The sequence below is a fragment of the Rhineura floridana genome, chromosome 2, assembly GCF_030035675.1.
Source record: "Rhineura floridana isolate rRhiFlo1 chromosome 2, rRhiFlo1.hap2, whole genome shotgun sequence".
Taxonomy (NCBI): domain Eukaryota; kingdom Metazoa; phylum Chordata; class Lepidosauria; order Squamata; family Rhineuridae; genus Rhineura; species Rhineura floridana.
The window spans coordinates 216,698,756-216,719,455 of NC_084481.1; the positions used below are offsets into that span (position 1 = coordinate 216,698,756).

The 20,700-nt window shown below is 44.4% G+C and overlaps 1 protein-coding gene across 2 annotated transcripts in view; it reads left to right on the top strand.

Annotated features, from left to right (window-relative positions):
* Positions 1-20,700, top strand: part of DYNC1H1 (dynein cytoplasmic 1 heavy chain 1) — a 75,653-nt gene that overhangs the window by 48,222 nt on the left and 6,731 nt on the right. The window contains exons 50-68 of one of the 2 annotated variants that reach the window (XM_061612173.1): positions 72-191; positions 302-422; positions 1,215-1,410; positions 2,055-2,172; positions 2,396-2,611; positions 3,644-3,856; positions 4,855-4,982; positions 6,098-6,251; positions 7,208-7,354; positions 7,456-7,606; positions 8,745-8,998; positions 9,149-9,283; positions 9,378-9,472; positions 10,768-10,942; positions 11,318-11,393; positions 12,416-12,576; positions 13,439-13,550; positions 13,645-13,705; positions 13,791-13,914. In XM_061612173.1, the coding sequence (XP_061468157.1) occupies positions 72-191; positions 302-422; positions 1,215-1,410; positions 2,055-2,172; positions 2,396-2,611; positions 3,644-3,856; positions 4,855-4,982; positions 6,098-6,251; positions 7,208-7,354; positions 7,456-7,606; positions 8,745-8,998; positions 9,149-9,283; positions 9,378-9,472; positions 10,768-10,942; positions 11,318-11,393; positions 12,416-12,576; positions 13,439-13,550; positions 13,645-13,705; positions 13,791-13,914 (2,757 nt within the window). Of the gene's footprint in view, positions 1-71; positions 192-301; positions 423-1,214; positions 1,411-1,733; positions 1,930-2,054; positions 2,173-2,395; positions 2,612-3,643; positions 3,857-4,854; positions 4,983-6,097; positions 6,252-7,207; positions 7,355-7,455; positions 7,607-8,744; positions 8,999-9,148; positions 9,284-9,377; positions 9,473-10,767; positions 10,943-11,317; positions 11,394-12,415; positions 12,577-13,438; positions 13,551-13,644; positions 13,706-13,790; positions 13,915-20,700 lie in introns of both variants that reach the window. The other variant, XM_061612174.1, reaches the window with a different exon arrangement.

Genomic DNA, 20,700 nt, shown 5'->3' on the forward strand with positions numbered 1-20,700 from the left:
CTTAACAATCCTTGGAAGCTGTTATAGCAAAGTCAGCTACATTAATTTGAGAACGTGCTGTCAATTCCCAGGTGGAAGAACTGCGCCGCGACTTAAGGATAAAAAGCCAGGAGCTGGAAGTCAAGAATGCAGCAGCTAATGATAAGCTGAAGAAGATGGTGAAAGATCAACAAGAGGCTGAGAAGAAAAAGGTGAAAACCTTAGTCTTTTCTAATATGTGCTGTCACATGAAGTAGTGCCTGTGGAGAGCTTATAGGATAAGAATGAAGCTCCTGATGTGTCCTTTGTAACTTGCTTCTAGGTTATGAGCCAGGAAATCCAAGAGCAGTTGCACAAACAGCAAGAGGGCATTGCAGACAAGCAGATGAGTGTGAAGGAAGATCTGGATAAAGTAGAACCTGCAGTCATTGAGGCTCAAAATGGTATGTCCATGTCACCTAGTGGGGTAGGGGCTTTTAAATGCAATCTGAAGTCGGCTGCATGCAACAGGCATGTTCTGCTTTACGCTTTTGAATGAGCCCTTTCAGCAATAACTCAATTTTAAATATATCTGTTAGAAATGTTATAGTTCCCAAGAAATCAGTGCTTTTTGCTTCATAAGCTAAATTCTTCTGGGTGTAATATTTTGATCCGTAATCATATTTGGGTCTGACTGAGCAGAGTGCTAGTTGTGCAGCTTTTCAGAATACCGGATAGTGTTCCTTCATAATACATGTTGCCACCTTGGACTACTTTGGGAAGAAATGTGGGATATAAATTTAATTAATTAATAAATAATGCATATGTAAAACACTATTAATGCCTTTAAGTAAAAGGCCTTGAGTACAAACACCCTATTTTTTTAAAAAAAACAAGTAATTTGCCTGCAATAAAATTGGCAAAGTCTGGCTGTAAGCTGTTGGCAGGTGACAATGGCTTACAAGTTGCTAATAATTGCTTTGTGTGTTTTGAAATGGTGTTTCTGAAGGCTGAGAACTTGAAAAATCTGGAACACATCCAGATCCTTTCCCCTGAGCTTTAAAGTCTGTGGAAGAGGTTCCTAGTAGATTGTACCTTTAGTTTGTCTTTCATTGTGTTAAATCAAAGCTGCTTTTTGCTGAAGCTTAAAAATCTTTCATATCTTCTCTGAAGACTTGCTAATCAGCTTGCTGTTCACTGTTTTCTCCCAAATCAATGTCTTTCTCTCCTGGCTGATCGGGTTTGCTCCCACCTAGCTGTTAAATCAATAAAGAAACAGCATCTGGTAGAGGTCCGTTCTATGGCCAACCCACCTGCGGCAGTGAAGCTGGCACTAGAGTCGATCTGTCTGCTCTTGGGTGAAAGCACAACTGATTGGAAACAGATCCGTTCCATCATAATGCGGGAAAACTTCATCCCAACCATTGTAAACTTTTCTGCTGAGGAGATCAGGTGAATAATTGCAAGTATACAGAGACTGCTGCTGGGAATAGAAATAAATTGTTCATGGAGACTTCTGCAACGCATCTTGCATAAAAAGCATAATGTTTTAGGGCTCTGTTTCAAATTTATAAATCTGCCCTTTGTTCAAGGGAGAATGGATGGCCTGCTCAATGGACTCCTTTGACATGAGAAACATTGCTTGGCACAGCCCTTGGATCATCACAGTGTGGCCGTATCTTAGTCTTGGAACCAAATTTCTTTCTCTCTCTCCCGGCAGCAGCCTTAAGTGTGTGTTGATGCATGCTGAATGCTTTTTTCCATCCCTTTAATAGCTGTGAGCTCTATAAAGAAGCAACATCTTGTTGAAGTAAGAGCCATGGCCAACCCACCTGCGGCAGTCAAACTGGCTTTAGAATCAATCTGTCTCCTGTTGGGTGAGGAGACTAATGACTGGAAAAAGATCAGGCCAGTTATTCTCAGAGATAATTTCATCACCAGCATTGTCAACTTTAATAGTGAAGATATGAGGTATTTGTGTTTTATAGCTTTACTTACCATGGTGATGGGATAACTTGCAGACTTGGCAATTGTGTACTGAATGATGCACCATACTTGTCAAGGTAGTTGCTCAAACTTCTTTTTCCCTATTCTAGTGATGCCATTCGGGAGAAGATGAAGAAGAACTACTTATCAAATCCAAGTTACAACTATGAAATTGTGAACAGAGCATCTTTGGCCTGCGGCCCAATGGTAAAATGGGCAATTGCACAGGTAACTATCTTCAGCCAATTGGATCGGGCAGAGGAATAGGAATATAATGCTATAGAAGCGTTTTGTAACATTTTGAAGGTGGTGGCAGGGTGGTTTTCTGTCCCTTGCTATTCAACTCAGTAGCTCCCTGGTAATCCTACAGTGGCTTACAAAACAGCAAAGCTTTTAACTAAAAATATAAGCGTGCTACAATGGAGTGACCTGGTGCTTTTTCCCCCCCAAGCTGAACTATGCTGACATGTTGAAACGAGTAGAGCCCCTGAGAAATGAGCTGCAGAAGCTGGAGGATGATGCCAAAGACAACCAGAAGAAAGCCAACGAAGTAGAGCAGATGATTAGAGACCTGGAGGCCAGCATTGCCCGCTACAAAGAAGAGTATGCTGTGCTGATTTCCGAGGCTCAGGCTATAAAGGCGGATCTGGCTGCTGTGGAAGCAAAAGTGAGACTGCTGCATTTCTTCTTGTTCAGTTTCTTTTGAATTTGTCAGGGGCTTCCCCTCTCCTTAATGCTTAATGATGATAAAACAGCATTGTTTTAATAGCTAGCATCCCTACTGAGAACTCCAACTTGTGGGGAGGAGCAAGGATTCTGTCCTAGGCACTGCTTAGGTTGAATCAGATGGATAACTGTACTTGTGCTAACAAGTGAGCCTGAGCAGGCTAGTACAAACATCGCATCCCTTTTGTGAGCACTCAACTCAATTTTAAATGTTCACTGTAAGAGTTCTTTGTGCATCACTGAGTGGTCTAATTGAAAAAAACAAAAATAGTGGGATGTGTATTTCTTGGCAACCTACACAATTGCTATGTTTGTACTCTTTGTTCAGGCATGAACTTAAAATCTAAACTTAATTTGCTGACTGAAGAATGTTTACAGTTTTAGCTTCTATATTTAATACAAAAAGCACAGCTAGGTAATAAATATGTCAAAGTTCATAAATATCTTAGAAGCTTAATTTATAAATTTGTGAATTACTGCTGATTCAGATTCTTCTGTAACAACACAGTTGCCTAGTGCTGCATATATTCTGGATTTTAAGGCTGCCTTTAAACTAAATCTAATAAGCAATCAATTTTGCCACACTTATGACATCCCAATTTTTTTTAAACCACTATTCCTCTTCTTTATTGGTGTTAACAACAATTTCTGATATCTTGTCAAAGCTAGCAGGGACTAAAGCTCAAATTTCTTTTCGTTCTGGAGAGCTAGACATCTTTGGCATTAACTTTTGCTGTCGTAGAAATACCTGTAATATAACCAAGGACAGTGGGCCCAAAAGTGAAATAAAATTGTGCATATTGTGTTCCCCCTTTTGTCAACCTCCCAGATATTTCAAATGTGTGTTTCTTTGCAGGACTCTGAAAACCTAGCCCTAAATCTGGTGTAATGATAGATGTCTCCATATGTTTTCAGAGACAAAATAGCAATCTTCAATCTAGGTTTTTAAGTGTATTCCTTATTTTACTTCCAGGTAAACCGTAGCACAGCTCTCCTGAAGAGTCTGTCTGCGGAGCGTGAAAGGTGGGAAAAAACCAGTGAAACTTTCAAGAACCAGATGTCCACCATTGCAGGAGACTGCTTGCTCTCAGGAGCCTTTATTGCTTATGCCGGTTACTTTGACCAACAGATGCGTCAAAACCTGTTCACAACGTGGTCTCATCACTTGCAACAGGCAAATATTCAGGTAAAAAACTATTCATACACATCACTGCTGTGTACTTGAAAGCATTGTAGCATTCATTTTACCTAGACACTCACTATGATTCACTAAAAAAGACAATAATGCTGGGGAAAACAGAAGGGAATAGAAAAAGAGGAAGACTAAACAAGAGATGGATTGATTCCATAAAGGAAGCCACAGACCTGAACTTACAAGATCTGAACAGGGTGGTTTATAACAGATGCTATTGGAGGTAGCTGATTCATAGGGTCGCCACAAGTCGTAATCGACTTGAAGGCACATAACAACAAAGACACTCACTTCTTCTGTGGAGTTCAGAACAGCTCACGTATGATTCCCAGGTGGTCTCTCAGCTGAACAATTTACCAAGCCAGATCTGTTTTGCCTCAGTAGAACCATCATGTCTCTCCAGACCATTATATGTTGTCCTAGATGTGTGATGGACTTAATAAGGTGTTATACAGCCAAGGGTGAGCAACGTGGGCCGTTTGGGATTGTTTCTTCATCATTTTAATATGTTTTTTTAAAAACAATGTTTTAACCCTTTTTAAAGGATGTTTTAAAACTTTTTTTAAAAAAAACTATGTTTTTTAACCTTTATTTTTAAGATGTCTTCAAAGCTTTTTAAAATGTTTTTAACGTTGTTTGGTTGTAATGTATTTTAAGGTCTGTTTTTATGACGTTTTGATGTGTTTTTAGCGCTTTTGTTTGCTACCCTGGGCTCCTGCTGGAAGGGTGGGATATAAATCAAATAACAAATAAATAAATAATAATAAATAATTGTCTGTATCACCTGTTTTAATTATAAACTCATCCTACTTTGACATAAATTGCAGCGTGTGAATATGGTCTGCAACTAACAGTATAACAATATTTGTGGGAGCAAAAAGCAGGTCATGCCTCATATACCACAAGTAGCAGGAAGACAGATGGTTTTATTTTCTTAGCCACAAAGGTTTGTCAGTTCTTGGGTTTGCTTGACTAAAACATTTTCCCTGCAGTTCCGTACAGACATTGCCAGAACCGAATACCTGTCCAATGCAGATGAACGCCTTCGCTGGCAAGCAAGTTCCCTCCCTGCAGATGACCTGTGTACAGAAAATGCAATCATGCTCAAGCGATTTAACAGGTATTCTTGTTTTTCTTCATGCATTCCATGTATAGCAATGACATTCAGGCCAAAAAAAAAACCTTTTCCAGTGAAAGTTCCATTTGAGCACTTCTGATAATGATTATTTCTGCCTAAACATCCTCCAATACTTAGGAAATATTTTGGAAATGTCTGTGCTGTTGACATTTAGATACAGTAGGAAACAGTAAAAAGAAAGACGAAAATATTCATGCAGCACATAATAAACTGAGCGCTCATTGCCAAATGATATTTTGAATGGCCACTAGCATAGATGGCTTTTAAGCATGTATTTATTGGGAACATTTTGTGGAGAAGTCTAGCATAGTTTTAAAATGAAGCATTTGTGTTCAGAGATGTATCTTTCATGCTGGTGGTAAATGCCCATCATGCCCTAGTTGTGGACTTCCAAGCAGCACCTGTCACAACCTCTGACTACAGAATGCTCTGCTAGAGGCATCTGATCTACCATGGCAATCCTTAGATCGAACTAAACAGAAATGTAGAGACACAGAAAGGTAATATAACTTTGAACCCAGCTATTTCTATATTAGACTGGATAATACACGCAATTTGTGACACATAATTTCTAAAGTAAAAATTATTCCTAATTTCTATTTGGTAACTGCAGCATATCAAAATACAAAATAGCAGTTTTTAAAATTTGTGGAGGACACCCAATATAGCTAAGGGACTGAAGGTAGAGCCTGACACTGATTTTATGCCTTCTACGTTAAATTTTACCTTTGCAGTCCCTTTAGTACCATCTCCTATATATATATGTGTGTGTGTGTGTGTGTATGTATATATATATTGTATTTTATCTATTTTAATCGTATTTTATGTATTTAATTTATTTTAATGTTTTTGTGATTTTACTGTTTACAATTTTATTATGTACATGTCTGGTTTTATTTTTGTAAGCCGCCCTGAGTGCCCTATTATAGGGTAGAAGGGTGGGATAGGGATATTTTAAATAATAAATAAATAAATATAAACTTTTCTGTGTTCCATGAATCCATATGTGGAAAATGCTTTTTTTGTTAATATGTTGAGCAAATCTTTCTTTTGGACTCTCTAAATCTTAACTCACTTGCAACCAATTGCCTTTTTAGATATCCCCTGATTATTGACCCCTCGGGGCAAGCTACAGAGTTCATCATGAATGAATATAAGGATCGTAAGATCACTCGTACCAGCTTTTTAGATGATGCTTTCAGGAAGAATTTGGAGAGCGCCTTGCGATTTGGTAATCCTCTCCTTGTCCAGGTTAGTTGTTTTGTGCTTTTTTAATAGGTAGCACAACTTTCAAATTACTCATCAGATTAAACAGTGTGTAACTTGAGTGCAAGTGCACATATGAATAAAACACATTTTTGCACCCAATACTTAAAAGTCCACGTAATCCTGCCCTCAAACACAACACAGGAAATTTACACTGAATTGTCAAGCAGGTCTAAACCCCACTAAAACCAATAAAACACGTGCACACTGAGATGAACTGGATTGCAGGTAGTGAGTTATATAACATATAACATATTGTTTCAGTCATATCGGTTCTGTGCTTCTCTGTATCGAGTCAAGTTTGCTGCTTAAGTTACATAGTTACTTGAGGCTCTATGCTATTCCTCTAGGTTGTATAATAAACATTTATAGCTCAGGGTGGCTTCCATCAGCAATGTTTTAAGCACCATACAAACGTATGTGTTTCCTAAAATGATCACATTTACAATTAAAGGTGCTTGGCTCCTTAGCCACCTCCTTGGTTGTAGATTGAAACAGTTCTGGGGCCAGTATCCTAATCGTGTAAATTCCAGTCACCAATGGATTTACACTTAAACATGTATCTAAATCTTTTAAGAGAATGCTGGGGAAAGTTCTTGGTCATAAAGGCTGCACACGAAATTGAAAGCAATATTAATCCTGTATATAATTTCAAGAACACCATTGTCAGGATCCAAAGAACTGTACCATTAGTTACGTAAGCCCCACAGGGGTTGGACTTGAAACTTGGGGAGACTTTTAAAAAGGCAGCTTGCAATGCAGCATGGAGACTAGTTCAAATTAAAACAAAACAAATCTCCCTGCATATGTGTCCAAACCCTTGGGTGTACCTAAAGCAGCTTTTTGGATCCCAGCCCGTCCATGGATTGCTCTTAAAACCAACTCAAGAATTCTGTCTCTGCTTAACTCTGATCACTGAAATTGCTTAATTGCTTTTCCAGGATGTGGAGAGCTATGATCCTGTGCTGAATCCTGTGCTGAACCGTGAAGTCCGTCGAACTGGAGGTCGAGTTCTTATTACTCTGGGAGATCAGGATATTGATTTGTCGCCATCATTTGTGATTTTCCTCTCCACCAGGGATCCAACAGTAAGGAAGAAACTTCTTTTAACAGATCATTGATTGGTGGAAGTGGAAGGGGGAAAATATATTATTAAAAGGGTGACACTGGTGTATGCTTTGTTTGGTAGGTTGAGTTTCCACCAGACCTCTGTTCCCGTGTGACTTTTGTCAACTTCACAGTAACGCGTAGCAGCTTACAGAGCCAGTGTCTAAATGAGGTACTGAAAGCTGAAAGACCAGATGTGGATGAGAAACGCTCTGATCTCCTCAAACTTCAAGGTACAGTATGGAGAGAAATCAAATCCCAAATGGGCCTTAAGATGGCTGAAAAACAAACTAGGGAGACTTATGGAATCTCTCTCAGCTGTATACCATCCCAGAAAACATGGTTCCACTTCCCTAGATACATTTATCAGAGTGGAATTCAAAATGTCAGAATATTATTCTTTTTGGAGATTTATTTTCCAGAATCTTGTAAGCTGAGTGAAGAGGATTTAGGTTCCTTTGGTGGGGGGCTGTTTTCAAGCCAGTAACACCAAGGGTAGAAACACACTCACTGTTCTGCTGGTTCCAGTGCATCTCTCCCTCTCTCTTCTGAAAACCGGGGCACACAATGTTACTCAAACCCCACCCCTTTTTCCTGTAAAACCTGTTGGAAGCCACTTGAGTGTGTGTGCGTGTGTGTGTTTTATTTGCTTCTAAGAGATTTTGCAACTGATCAGCAGATAAATTTGTTCCCTCTCCAGGTGTGGCTAATGGAAACACTTTGATCTGGCAACTAGTGTGATTACAGCCACAGTCAATCAAATTACAAAATGAAATCTCCCCATTAAAAGTCACTAACATATTTAAATATTATTTGTATAATTGTACAATGATTTGAATAAAAATAACAGTTTTTATACTCTTAAAAACCTGGAGTGGGGTGTTACTCTGCTGCCCCCCCCCCAATCCAGCTTCCTACAGAAGCGCACATGGTGAGGGACTTCACATATTGTTGTAAGGACAATCCGTTACTGACATTTTGGAATTCAAACAAAGGGGACCCATGGGATATCTGCTTGGATTCAGTGGTAATCACTGGATTTTTCCAGCCTTCCCCTCCCACTGTGCCCCATCCCATGCTGGTCCAGAGAGTCCCTCAACCCTCAAAGCAGCTTTTGGGAGACACAGAGGACTGTAATAAGTGGGGATTAGAGAGCTAGGAAACAGAGTTCTGCTCACCTCTGGATCCAGCCAATTATTGTCAACAACAGCTACAGACTGAAACTGGTGAAATCTGCTCACTCTTCTAACACCTCATTAATTGCTGTAATTCTGTGGCTGAGAATAATCTTACAGGGAATGTTGTAGATTTACCAGATTTGTGCACTGTAACTTGAATTGCACTTAAAGGCCTCTTCTACTATACTTAAAGGTGAATTCCAGCTGCGTCTGCGGCAGTTAGAAAAGTCTCTTCTCCAAGCCCTCAATGAAGTGAAGGGACGAATCTTGGATGATGACACCATCATTACTACACTGGAGAACCTGAAGAAGGAGGCAGCTGAGGTTACCAGAAAAGTGGAAGAAACTGACATTGTCATGCAAGAGGTGGAGACTGTGTCTCAGCAATATCTCCCACTTTCTACTGCATGCAGCAGTATCTATTTTACAATGGAGTCGCTGAAACAGGTATGAAAGGGTGACTGCTTTCTCTTTCCTTCCTCTGCTTGTCAGACATGTTTTTATCCCCTTATGACAAGGCATCACAGATATAAAAGCTGCTACTTTCTCTGCCCTGTAACAACCTGTTTTTCCTTCTTCTTTTTTACTCTTCTTTAGATACACTTCTTGTACCAGTACTCCCTCCAGTTTTTCCTGGATATCTACCACAATGTCTTGTATGAGAACTCAAATTTGAAGGGAATTACTGACCATACCCAGCGTCTTTCCATCATCACAAAGGATCTCTTCCAGGTTCAGTAGAACCATTTCAAGTTTTAAAATACATCAAAAAGATTCTTGTTATCAATGGGAAATCTAGCTAACCTTTCTCATTCTGTATTAATAGGTGGCTTTCAATAGAGTTGCTCGTGGCATGCTCCACCAGGATCACATAACCTTTGCTATGCTGTTGGCCAGAATAAAACTGAAAGGCACTATTGGGTAAGCAAGGATATAACTCTCACTACTTTAATGGGTGGCCCATTTTTCTCTTACAAATGGAGACATTGTGTGACATTGTGTGTCATGGTAGGTGCTCTGCCTTTTTGCAAAGGTGGCACTCATAAAATCAATACAATGCCGCCTATATAAAACACAAACTGATAAGCAAAATAAAGAGTAGCAGAATACCCAGTACAAATCACGGTTCTAAGAAGTTCTGCCTTAAATAAAACCATCTTCAGCAGAGAGACAGATAGGCATTCATCCCTTGGGAGGCTAGTCCACTTCTTGGGAATCGCAATTGAGAGAGCCTTCCTTACCTATGTAAAGTAGGATAAAGGTTCCAGGCAGGCTAATATGGGGGGTATACAGTTCCTGAGGGATCCCAAACCATTTAGGGCTTTGAAAGTCAAAGGCAACACCTTGTATAGTGAGCTCAGAAGCAAACTGGCAACCAGTGCAACTGCTGAAGGTTCACTGTAATGTGGCCTGAATATGCAGCTCCCTTCAGAACCCTTACAGTTACATTCTAGACCAGTTGTCATTTCCAGTCTGCCTTCAAGGGCAGTCTTGTGCAAAGCACATCACAGTAATCTGACCCTGGCAGTGACAAAAGCATGAATGATTGAAAGCCAGAGGTCTTAGAGCTGCCTCTTCAGTTGAAATAAAAGTACAGCACAGCACTTGCTAAACACACTGGAGTCAACTCATTTATTCTGATGCAAGAGGTTGACAGTGAATTGCAATTCTCATGTTAATTTTTGATGTGATAAAGAAGCTTAAGCCAGCTCTTCACTATTCTCACATCTGTGCTATTACTCTGTGGTGCTTCCACATTTGGCTATATTTCATATTTACAGCACCACAGAGAACTGGAGTTTGTTTTGTTTGGTGTCCAGTACATAATAAATCCCGGGTTTTATGGTATGTAGGTCAGTTTTTAAAAGTACTAAATGAAAATGATGGTGGAAATGTCAGTTTGGATTTACTATGGGAGGTGGGGGGAGGTGAATAAAAGACGCAAGCCTTAGTATTTAACTGCTATTTCTTGCAAATAGTTAGTACTTGTGCCATTTTAAATGGTTGTCTAGAATATATAAGCAGAACTAGAAAAATTCACAGATTGCAGCTTGTTCATCGACTTAAATTTGATGGTGCTTCACACGGCTTCTATTCTTTTACGGGACAGAAACCTGAAATTATACCTAGGAACTAGAAGTACTGCTCTCTTCTGTTGCGCCCATGAGCACAGCATGGCTTGTTCTCAACAAGATCTTCTTTTGTTCCTTTTCAAGGGAGCCCACCTACGATGCAGAATTCCAGCATTTCTTGAGAGGGAAAGAAATAGTACTCAGCAGCACAACTCTCCCCAAGATCAGTGGCCTGACTGTAGAACAACTAGAAGCCATGATGAGGTTGAGCTGCCTTCCTGCATTTAAGGATTTGGTTTCTAAAGTTAAAGCTGATAATGTAAGTACTGTCTTCAAACAATGCTGCTATATTGTACTTCAAAGGTGATTGCTGATGCAATGGGGAAGGACACTACTTATACCGAAACCTCGGTGTTAGCTTTGTTAGGGCCACTTAATATGTGACACTTGTTTCATACGCTCAGTCTGTACAGGGGAGGAAAAACATGTTCCAGCTCCAACTTACTGCTTTGAGCATGTGGACTGGGTAGCCAAAGCAGGCTGATCTGTGCTGCGCAGCAAAGTACAACTTTAATATGTAGCGATGGTATCTGCTGCTTCTCTATGCACGCCCCCCCAAACACACAGGATGAGTATTTTCATTGTCGTTTTCAGTCTAACACTGTTTTGTTTTTTATCTGCACCTGATCCACAGCAATTCTGCATTTGGCTAGATAGCAGTTCCCCAGAGCAGACTGTACCGTATCTGTGGACAGAAGACAAACCTGCCAGTAAGTTCAGATCTCCTCCATTTGGGGACCAGTTTTTTATTAGGTATCTGGAGAAATCGCACCGTAAGCAAGAAGTACATACAATTCATTCACTTGGTGAGAAGGGGGCGGAAGAAAGATTTTGTTCCACTCCCATGGGGGAAAATACATCAGTATTATGTATGCAAGGCATCCCTTGCAGTTGGCCATTTGCCTAATTTGGTACTGGCAAGTAGCAATTGTCCCCTAGCAACAGGAGTATAAAAAGTGCCAGTAAAATAGCATGTGGATTGGCTACAAGTATGCACAGCATACCCATAGTCGGAAACTGATGGCAGCTGTCATGTACTTTGTCCTGCGGACCTTCGCGTCCAAAGTTAGGTAGCTTGTGTGCACACAGGACTCAATCCCTATCTCTTTCTGGGATGGGTAAGTGACAGGAGCAGCAGATGGGGCAAGTGCTCCTCGGTGCTTTTTTGCAAGACTTTTTGACAGCATTTCCTTTCTTACCCAGTCTCGAGGCTCCTTGCGGCAAGGAATTGTCTTTTCTTTATGTTACACTAAAATGCCATTTGTATCAGTGGTTCAATTTAAATAATAAACACGCTTTACCTTCTTTACACCAGTCAAAATGTGTGGTAGCTGAAGGACACCTAATCCAGTTCTTTGTTCTGGGCTGGACCAAAATGTAGCTATGATGTTTGTTGTATTTAGTGGCTATATTTTTATACACACACACCCCCAAGGAAATTAGAGTGATGGCCATTTTTCTCATCCTCACAGCCTCAGTTTTATCTTCAAAACAACTCTGTGAAGGAGGTTAGCCTGAGTGATACTGAGTAGCCCAGGGTCACCCAATAACCTTCATGGATCAACAGCTTTCCTCAATCCTAGACTGGTATTCCAGCTCATGCACCACACCGACTCTGTATAACCTGGCTGGAATGCATTGCACTAGATGTTAACAGTGAAGTGAACTATTTGGGGGAATGGGAACTGGGCACTGACTGTTTTTTTTATCCCCCTCCCCTTCTTGTGCTCAGCACACATTGGGCAGGCCATCCATCACTTGCTTCTGATCCAGGCTTTCCGTCCTGATCGCTTACTGGCAATGGCACATCATTTTGTTTCCACAAACCTTGGAGAAAGCTTTATGTCTATTATGGAACAGCCTTTGGATCTGGCTCACATCGTGGATACAGAGGCAAGTAGGCATTTAAAGCACACTGCTCTGTTCCACAGAACCACAGTAGGAACAAGATGGTACTTCAGGGCATGCTGCTTAAACAAGGCCTGCAGCAGAGGCTAAAATATAAGATTCCATTAACAACTTCTCACTCTTGTAATGTGCTAGACCTGAACAGGGTGGTTCACGACAGAAGCTCTTGGAGGTCACTGATTCGTAGGGTTGCTGTAAGTTGTAATCGACTTGAAGGCACATAACAACAACAGATGGCTTCATGTTGTAATACAATGTATCTTTTTCTAAAATGTAGAATCTAGTTCTGTATGCCTATGGGTCTCCAGGCTTGTGAATCTCAAACAGCAACCGCCTGTGCCACATAGCAAGCCAATGCTAAAACTTTAGAGACTTGCAAGAGCAGTCTGTGATATGGCAGAGGGATTTGCTACTCAAAGAAAATTCAAAAATTCTACTTGGTGTGCCCAGGTTTTCCCAACACACCTCAAGTAGCTCTTTGGATCTCAGCCTATATTGGAAAATAGGTGTTTGCTTTGAATCTAGTTCCCAAATCCACCTTAAATGCCCACAGATCAGCTGGAGCATATACAAAGAGGATCTTTTGTGTTGGGGGGGGGCTGTTGGAAAGTGCAAGGCACTCTGTCCGTTTTTTACTACTGGATGTCATTACAATCCCTTGCACATCTGAAATTAAAGGGGCAGTTTTTCTCAAGTCCTCCCCAGTGCTGCAAGACATGGGAACCTCCTAGCAGAATCGTAAGAAAAATAGTGATCAGCTCTGATGGATGTTATAAAAGCAAACCTACTTGTCCTAAACCTATTCTAAGTCTCTTACCTCTTCCCCTCGCCCCCCCCTGGATTTTAGGTGAAGCCTAATACACCTGTACTGATGTGCTCTGTACCTGGCTATGATGCCAGTGGGCATGTTGAAGACCTTGCTGCTGAGCAGAACACGCAGATCACCTCTATTGCTATTGGTGAGACCTTCAGACATTTTTATCATTTCAGATCCTGTGGAGGCATTACCTTTAAATTCCCTTTGATGCTAAATTGTAAACTTTGTATCGGTAGGTTCCGCTGAAGGATTTAACCAAGCAGATAAGGCAATCAATACGGCAGTGAAGTCGGGCAGGTAAGCTGTGTTTTGTCTGCATGGTTCTGGCTTTAGACAAGAAAAACTCTAGAGCCTGTTAATCTGTTCATTTCATTTATTCTAGATGGGTCATGCTAAAGAATGTCCACTTGGCACCTGGATGGCTGATGCAACTGGAAAAGAAGCTACATTCTCTTCAGCCTCATGCATGCTTTAGACTCTTCCTTACAATGGAGATAAACCCAAAAGTAAGCACCTCAGAAGCAAAACCAAGCCATTACCTGGGCCTCAGCAGGCCATTTCTTTTTAAAATGTTGCTTCTGGGAGAAGGATGCCATCTTAAAGCACGCAGAGATCAAGTGTTTCTCCCACAAGTTCTCCCATCTCCTGTTATTTTTAATCCATTAAGCTTCTCCCCACTAAAGCCCAACGACTGGCAAAAGTTAGGAAATCATACCTAGCTTTCAATGTTTGTGACTTATGTGCTGCTGCCCAGTGATGTTCATGTGTGTGTGTTTTTTAAAAAAACTGTGTACATTTCCAAAGACAAACATGAGTGCTTCCAAGTAGTGACACATTCTTGGCAAAATCAAGAAGCAGACATAGACAGTGCATAAACCTTTCATATCTTATGACCCTGATCCATCTCTATCCAAATGCAACTAGTTGTATGTATGTAAAATAGAGTGGCCACATGCCCTATTTTTCAGAGGCTTTCCTCTATTTGAAGGGATGTCCAGTCCAAGTCCAAATTAAAAATAAAGAACCTTATGAAGGGATAGCAGGAGGGGCCTTGAATTTGCCAATCAACATTTATCCGTGTTTCTAAATCATGTGAAGTACTCGTTTGCTAGATAGTGCTGGAGGACATTCCTCAGTAGGGATGACTCCTCCTACTGGTCGTGACAGGCAGGGTCTCTAAGCTTCTTTGTAGCCTCTCCTGTGGGAGGAGTCGTCCCTCTCTCCAGACCGGCCCTGCCTGTGGTCAGTGAAGGTCTAGAGTTAATCTCTCCTCTCTATTAGAGCTTCTTTCTTTCGCTTTCTGATTCTTCCTCTTAGCGTTTTTTCTTATGCTAATTTTCTCCTCTCCTTACGTTGGTTTTATTCCTCCCTGCCTGTTTCCTTCTCCTTCCCTACCTTCACTCCGTGGGGCTGGGGTTTGTGAGGCTAGGCTGAAGCCGGCTGGGTTCACAGGCGTCGGAAAGGAGGCCGAAGAAGGGTGGAGCGCAGCTAGCTGCAGCATACCAGCAGAGCAGCAGCCGCCCAGACGGGAGTCTGTCGCCTCGCTCCGCGGAGCCACGTTTCTGCAACCCTCGCGTTCAGCGGGATCGCGGCTCCTGGCTCCCCCCCCCACTTCACCAAAGGCTTGCCTCGTCGTGGGAGAACGTCTCAGCAGGGGGTTGAGCGGCGCCCACTAACGCGGCTCGCCTGTAAAGTGATTCCCGCGCTTTTCCCTCAGCGTCAGGGAGTCAAGGCCGCCATATTATGGCCTCACCCGCTTCCTCTCCGCCTTCCCGCCAAGAGCCCTGCCACGTGGGGGAGGCAAGGGACCTAGAGGACTCACAGCAATCAGTCTTCTCTCCGTCCCAGAGCGTAGACAGCGGGGGGATGAATCTCCTAGATGAAGGTATGGATGTTTTTCCCCCCCACTCTGTTTCCCAAATTTATGACCTGGGTTAAAGAGCTCATTGCTTCTGAAGTCAGTGGCTCTCTCTCACACGCACGTAAAAGTAAGAAGCGCAAATATTTGATGAAGCGTCCCCACAGGGGAAATCGGAGGCGCTTATCCTACTCCACAGGCTCCAGCAGGGAGGACAGGCATGGCAGCTCATCTTTAAGAGACAGCCACTCCAGGTCCTCTTCCCTTTCCAATCAAGACATGAGGGGGGGGGGCTCGACCCCACCCTCCTACATTTTACACAGTGAGCCAGCTAAGGATGCACCCAGGGGTGACAAGGAGCACCTGGGTCATAGCGCGTTTGGGGGGTAGCAAGGCGTTCCTCCCCACAGACTCATGCAGGTCCCTCATCCTCAATGGTTCGGGATCGGCAGGCATAGGCACAGTCGTCCAGGCAGGCTCCTGTGCCACAGGTGGTACTATCAGATTCTGAAGAACTACTTGAGCAGGACAGGGAAGAGGGGGAGCTTTCGGGTGAGGAAATAGAAGTCACACAGATGCAACCCAGACTCTTTGCTCCAGAGGTTTTTCAGCCGCTCCTTTCCAAGGCCCACAGAGTGCTACAACTGCCAGAGGCTGAGGCGGGAGGCGATGCACCCACTCAGTCAGCCTGGGCAGGTGGAAAAAAGGCCTTCCCCTCCATGGACACTAAGCAGGTTTCAGTTCCCTTTCCCCAGGCGTTTGATGACGTGTGGGATGCTGAATGGTCATCACCATGCAAACCAAAGCACCTGCCAAGTGGGCAAAGAAACATTACGTCTTTGCCGACAGGATCATAGCAAGACTGCGTTTTCCCACAGTGGACCCGCCTATTGCTGCTCTTGCTAGCTCTGCAGTGATCCCAACAGAAGGGGAGGGGGGGCCTAAGGACCAGTGCGACAAGCAAGTCGAAGGGGCTCTTCACAGGAGCTTTGAGGCAGATGCAGTAGGCTTCAGAGCCGCAGCCACTTCCTCAGTTTTCTCCAGAGCGGTTTTTATGTGGGCTGAAGAGTTTGGGGCATGGGACGATGTCCCAAAATTTGTAAAGGATGGGTTAAAGAAAATGGCGTACGCCTCGGCCCTGTCAGCCGACGCATCCATGGATGCCCTACAGTTTGCAGCGCGCTCTATGGCTGCCTCCACTGTGGCACGGCATAACATTTGGCTCAGGCAGTGGCCTGTGGACTCAAGAGTCACAGACCCGCCTCACTGCCCTACCTTTTTCAGGTTCTAAGCTGTTTGGGGAGCCTCTAGAGGCCCACCTGGTGGAACCTAGGGACAAGAAGAAAGCAATCCCTGTGGCCAGAAGAGAGGAACGGAAGGGCAGGCAGAACCAGTTTCTTTGTTCCTCAAAACAGCTCTCTAGATTTCGCAGTCAGCATTCCAACAGGCTTCGCTGGGGCAGACAAGACAAAGGGGGTGGACACGCTTCCTCCTCTAAACCGGGAGGCACCCCATTCTCCTCAGGGAGGAACCAGAAGGGAGTCCAAAAGGGCTCCTCCTCCTGACTGGCGGTTGCCAGAGGCCTCTCGCGGAGCGGGAGCAAGGCTTCTAGAGTTTGCCCCCCGCTGGAGAGGCATCACCTCAGACAAATGGGTGCTGGACACGGTGTCCATGGGATATGCTATAGAGTTTCTTCGCATTCCACACAACCGGTTTCGACCCACCCCAAGGTCTCGAAGGCCGGAGAAGCACCTGCGCTACCTGGAAGCTATCCAGCACCTGCTGAACATCCGGGCAATAGAGCCAGTAGTTCCCTCAGAGAGGAACTCGGGTATATTCAATTTTTTTTCTTAGTTGACAAAAGGAATGGCTGACCTCTGTGGACCTCTCCGAGGCGTATCTACACATTCCAATCTGCAGACAACAACAGACACTTCCAGTACAGGGCCTTGCCGTTCGGCCTTTCCTCAGCCCAAGGGTTTTCACCAAGGTACTGGGGGTTCTGGTGGCACATCTCAGAACAATGGGGATATGCGTGCATCCCTATCTGGATGACATCTTGGTGAGAGCACCATCCTGGGACCAGTCACACACAGGTACCCATCTCACTGTATCATGGCTCCAAGGGCTGGGCTTCATAGTGAACTTGGAGCAGAGCATGCTGACCGCATCCCAAACTATTCCGCTCTTGGGGGCGATCCTGGACATGCAACTTTTCCGGATGAGGTTCACCGAAGATAGGGCTTTGAGACTTCAGCTGTTGCTTCAGGAAGCAGTTGCTGCACCAGCATTGGACCTGATGAGGCTAGCTCGGCTTTTGGGGTCCATGGTGTCGGCATACGACCTAGTTCAGTGGGCCCAGTTTCACTCAAGAGCTCTACAACAGATCCTTCTGCCCTACCAGGAGGCAATTCTCCTACGACACAGACGCTCGGTCTCCGTGCCTCCAACAGTACGGACAGAGCTCCGGTGGTGGCTGGAACCTCAGAGGTTGGCCCACGGAGTCAGCCTGGAAGATCCTCCACGCATAATCATGAGCTCAGATGCGAGCTTGTACGGATGGGGGGCTCACCTGGACCACAGTGTAGCCCTGGGGACATGGTCTGCAATGGAGGCGGAGCTCAATATAAATATACTGGAGTTACAGGCCATCAGACTGGGGCTACAGGTCTTCGCCCCAGAGATCAAGGGGAAGCATCTCCTCATACGCACCGAGAACTCATCGGCGAAATCTTATGTCCACAGACAAGGGGGCATGAGATTGAAGGGCCTAATGCTCGAGGCGGAGTGCCTGTTCAAATGGACGTAGAGGCATCTTGCCTCGCTGAAGGCCGAACACCTGGCGGGCACAAACAACTTTGTAGCCGACTGGCTCAGCAGGACAGCCATCAAGGAGGCAGAATGGCAACTGAACCCAGAAGTTTTCCAACAGGTGGTGCGCAGGTGGGGAGAACCAGTAGTGGATCTCTTTGCCACACCCGCAAACACACAGCTAGACAGGTTCTTCACAAGAAATCCGTGTCACCAGGCTCGGCACAAATACACTAGTCACACCGTGGCCACAAGGCCTCCTGTACGCCTTTCCTCCGTTTGGGCTGATAGAACGCACGATCCAGCGGGTTTGGACCTTGAAGGCGGAATTTATTATAGTGACACCCCATTGGCCTCGACGTCCCTGGTTTCCGGACCTACTGAACATGTCAGTCAAGACACCCTGGCAGGTACCCTCTCGAACGGATCTTCTGATTCAGGGACCAGTCTGCCATCCTCGACCAGAGCTGTTCCAGCTAACAGCTTGGAGACTGAGCGGTTGTGGTTGAGCGGTAAGGGCTTTAAGGGGAAAGTGCTCGACACGCTACTGGCCTCGCGTAGACAGTCCACGAACTGGGTTTACTCGTCCATGTGGAAGGTTTTCTTGTCCTGGTGCTCTGCAAATACAGTGGAACCTTGGTCTCGAGACATCGGGGTCCCCTAGAGTTCCTCCAGTCAGGCCTAGATAAGGGTCTGAGCGCGACCACAATCAAGAGACAAGCTGCAGCTCTTAGTAGCATTTTGTTATGCCTGGGGGGGGGGGCGCTTTCCTCCAACCCATTCCTTAAATTTTTTTTTTAAGAGGGGTGATGCTGGTTTCCCCATCAATGATTCACAGGTTTCCAAACTGGAACCTTACCTGGGTGCTGACGGCGTTGACAGGACCGCCATTTGAACTGATGGCTACCTGCTCTCTGAACCTCTTGACATTCAAAACAGTTTTTCTGGTTTCCATTACATCGGCCCGCAGAGTTTCCGAGTTGGGGGCATTATCTTTGGACCCTCAACTGTACGTGTTCCACCAGGACAAGGTGGTCCTCCGACCAGACCTGGCATTCCTACCTAAAATCAATTCTGTTTTCCATAGGTCGCAGAAAGTGGTTCTCCATTCTGCCCCGCTCCCTCCTGTGCCCAGGAACATAGGTGGCACTCACTTGATGTGAGGAGGGCTCTTCGTTTCTGCCTGGATCGTACCTTAGAGTTCAGGAGGTCTGAGGCCCTCTTTGTGGCCTTCTCTGGGAAATCAAAGGGGTGTAAGGTAACAACCTACTCTATCTCACGCTGGCTCAGAGCGGCTATAGCACATGCATATGAAGCTCTGGGTAAGGAACCTCCATTGGGTACCACAGCACACTCAATTAGGGGGGCAGCGGCTTCAGCAGCGTTTAGGGGGGGTTCCCCATAATGGATATCTGTAGGGCGGCTACATGGGCTTCTCCACACACTTTTATCAGGCACTATAAAATAGACTCATTCTCATCAGCCGATGCTGCATTTGGCAGGAAGGTGCTCCAGAAGGTGTTGCCTCTTAACTAGAGGAATCCCACCCGGAGTCCTAGTACACTGCTCTGTCATATCCCTACTGAGGAATGTCCTCCAGCACTATCTAGCAAAAATGGAAATTTTACTCACCGTGAATTTCTATTTGTAGATAGTGCTGGAGGACATTCCACCCACCTCTCATTCCTCTGCTTCAACCTTCTGGAGCGGGAGGGGGAGTGGGGGAGTTGGGGCTTCTGCCAGCGCCTTACATTTGCACACGTTGTTTAGTATTGTGTGTTTCCCTTCATGTGTGACCTGTCTTCCAGCACGTTGGTTCCGTGTTGGTCTGTCGCTTTTCTTCAGCTTCTCCTGGTATAGGCTTCCACTCTAGGGACGTCTGGGAAGATGTGGATATGGGGCCTGAGGAGGGTTCCTGGCTCTGTCAGTTCGGTCTGGAGAGAGGGACAACTCCTCCCACAGGAGAGGCTACAAAGAAGCTTAGAGACCCTGCCTGTCACGACCAGTAGGAGGAGTCATCCCTACTGAGGAATGTCCTCCAGCACTATCTACAAATAGAAATTCATGGTGAGTAAAATTTCCATTTTCCCCTCTATTCAGCCCTGATTAAGGCTCATCTTGAGTACTGCATTCAGTTCTGGACACTTTGAGATGGACAGAAACAAACTGGAACAGGTTCAGAGGAGGGCAACAAGGGTGATCAGGGGACTGGAAACAAAGCCCTGTGAGGAGATACTGAAAGAACTGGGCATGTTTAGCCTTGAGAAGAGAAGACTGAGGGGAAATATGATAGCACTCTTCAAGTACTTGAGAGGTTGCAAGACAGGGGAGGGCCAGGATCTCTTCTTGATTGTCCCAGAGTGCAGGACATGGAATAATGGCTCTAGTTGCAGGAAGCCAGATTTCGGTTGAACATCAGGAAAAAAACTTCCTTAACTTTTAGAACGGTACAACAGTGGAACTAATTACCTAGGGAGGTGGTGGGCTCTCTGCAGGCATTGAAGCTGGACAGCCACCTGTTGGGTATGCTTAAGTTGGATTCCTGCATTTGAGCAGGGTGTTGGACTCATTGGCCTTATAGACCCCCTAAGCTCTACGATTCTATGTAGCATTTTTGAGTATC